The sequence below is a fragment of the Choristoneura fumiferana genome, chromosome Z, assembly GCF_025370935.1.
Source record: "Choristoneura fumiferana chromosome Z, NRCan_CFum_1, whole genome shotgun sequence".
NCBI lineage: Eukaryota > Metazoa > Arthropoda > Insecta > Lepidoptera > Tortricidae > Choristoneura > Choristoneura fumiferana.
Window position 1 is genome coordinate 3,062,800 of NC_133472.1, and position 2,511 is coordinate 3,065,310.

General features: G+C 39.1%; 1 protein-coding gene across 1 annotated transcript in view; it reads right to left on the reverse strand.

Moving 5' to 3' along the window:
- The window catches only part of LOC141440512 (nucleolar complex protein 4 homolog), a 39,319-nt gene extending 37,056 nt beyond the window's left edge, over positions 1-2,263 (reverse strand). Inside the window, exon 1 of the mRNA XM_074105044.1 lies at positions 2,178-2,263. Within this exon, the coding sequence (XP_073961145.1) occupies positions 2,178-2,263 (86 nt within the window). The remainder of the gene's footprint in view (positions 1-2,177) is intronic.
- Positions 2,264-2,511: the final 248 nt, after the last annotated feature.

Sequence of the window (2,511 nt, forward strand, 5' to 3'; positions counted from 1 at the left end):
TTCGAGTAGCAGCTAATTGACAAGATTTAATTTTTTTAATACCTGTAAATTACTACAGGAAACGAAAGAGTTGCCTCCTGAACATGGGAAAATATTTATTATAATTGATTCTACATATTTAAAAAAAATACATAAAAATGAAAAAAATATGTCTGAATTTGCCAATACTACTTTTTCACTAGAAAAAGGAGCTGTCATCATTTCATCAACGTCTCTATGCAACGTCTACGTCAGATCAGCGTTTTTCTCTTTCCAACAGAATACAGAGAACGAATCAAAATTATAGTCTTACCCCTTATTCATAAAACTTAACAAGCCTATGTTAACTAACAAATGCTTTGTCCCTTTCTAACAAATACAAATGTCGAAGTGACAGATAAGGACAAACGAATTTTAGCGGCATTTGAAACTAAAATAGGTTTGATTGTCGTTTATGAATAAGGGGGCTAGAAATATGAAATCTTGTCAATTCAAAATCCCACTCTAAATGGGGTCACGTGATCAGATAGCGCTGCAAACGATACCGACGAGCGACTGGATGCGGCCGCACCTTGATGGTCGTGTGCGTTCGTCCCGCAGGAAATCGCAAGGTTCAAGAAGGAAATGGGAAAGCTAGTGATAACCGAGCCACCGTGGGATGCAGCCCAGCTCATAATGATAGACCAACAAGGATCCCGGACGGAGCGCCAGACTTTGCTGATCCCGATGGGGAGCACACCGGGCCGGTTCATAGGCGTGCAGAACATGCGCGCCGCATTTCCCCGTAATATACTATTTCACACCTCTCCTTCAGAAATAGTTATTTGTGTCACAAGGGAGCAAAATGATGTATTTACGGCGAGGGCGTACATTGAATCCAGAATGTAGCGAAGAATTCTACAATAGAATCCTGAGCGTAATGAGGGATTCAAGTGTTAACGCCCAAGATGAAAATAATTTGGCTCCCGAGTGGCTCATACAACTTTTCACACCGAGCATTAAGAAACATAAAAAAAAACTAAATATTATTAAAGAACAACCAGCATAGAAAATGGCGTGGCCATACCAATATCAAGTTTAAAAATGGCATTTGCAATAAAACACTAAGAAAAGCCTTGAACAGAAAGTTGCACTTTGCTCCCTCTCCTCTCGAGAGGGAGCAAAGTGCAACTTTTCTTCAGGGCTTTTCTAAGTGTTTTATTGCAAATGCCATTTTTGAAGTTGATAATTGTAAAGCTACGCTATTTTTATGAATACTTAGATTTTTTTTACAAGTTTCTTAATGCTCGTTGTGAAAAGTTGTATGAGCCACTCGGGAGCATAATTATTTTCATCTTGGCCGTTAACACTTGAATCCCTCACTACACTCAGGATTCTACTTTAGAATCCTTCGCTGGATTCAATGTACGCCCTCCCTTGTGACACAAATAACTATTTTCATCACACTTGCTCGTCAATGATGTTATTCCATGCCTTTATAACCAAAGGACAATGGCCTCAATTGTTCCCACGGGTTTACGTATATTTTTCCCCCAAGGGAGTTATGACTTTAGTTTTAAAAAGTAGGTACGTCATTTCTGACTAGAGGTGTCAGCCAACGGTTTTATTTACATCTTTAAAACTTAGCTATAACTCAATTTTACACACCATTAAAAATTTTCCCCGCATGAAACTTCGTTACATGAAACGTTTTCGTTATATTTTCGCCACATGAAACTTCGTTATTTTTGTATTTAAAATTTATATCAAATTGTTTTGCAATAATTTTAGTAAATATTTTTATAGCATGTTGGAATTAGCTAATTAATTATCTATGGTAGACGACTCGAAAAAGTGTCAATCAGGGGTGCTACCACGCAATTCGAAAATAGAAGTTCGTATCGTTTTGCTGACGATAATATTATTTAATACGAGACTGAGAGGGACGGTACGATACGAACTTCATCAAAAATCTCCATAAATTGCGTTACGTATTACTCGAACGCCCCTAGGCCCTAATGCGGAAGCACCATAATACTTGACCGACCCTCATTGCGTCTCTTGCAGTCGAGCACATCAGGCGGAGAGCATCCAACTCGTCCGTTTCCAAATGCTGATGGTGGGTAAAGGAGGTTCGTGGTGATCATGGAATGCGACACCGGGAGACGTCGCTGTTGCACCGGGACACCCTTAAAGAAGTACCCGCAGAACTAGTTTACTCAGCGGCGGCGATGGTGCCGTTTCCCGTGCGATACTCCCACCTGTACACAGGAATTAAGATTCCTGAGACTATGAAGGAAGCCATGTTTGAACCATTGTTCTTGGCAAACCATGAGAGTTTTAGGCCGTCTTATGCGGATAACGCTCCACAGATCGGAAACTTTTTCTTCAAATTATAATGAATTAAGCAGAAAAGAATGGTTTTGCAACATACCCAACTGTTGTTTATACATATATCAATTTGTGCATAGATGTCAATCTTATTAATTACTTTTAACATAATCAGGCAACAGGGTACTGTTTTGTACTCTTGGAACAATGTTTTATTAAAAA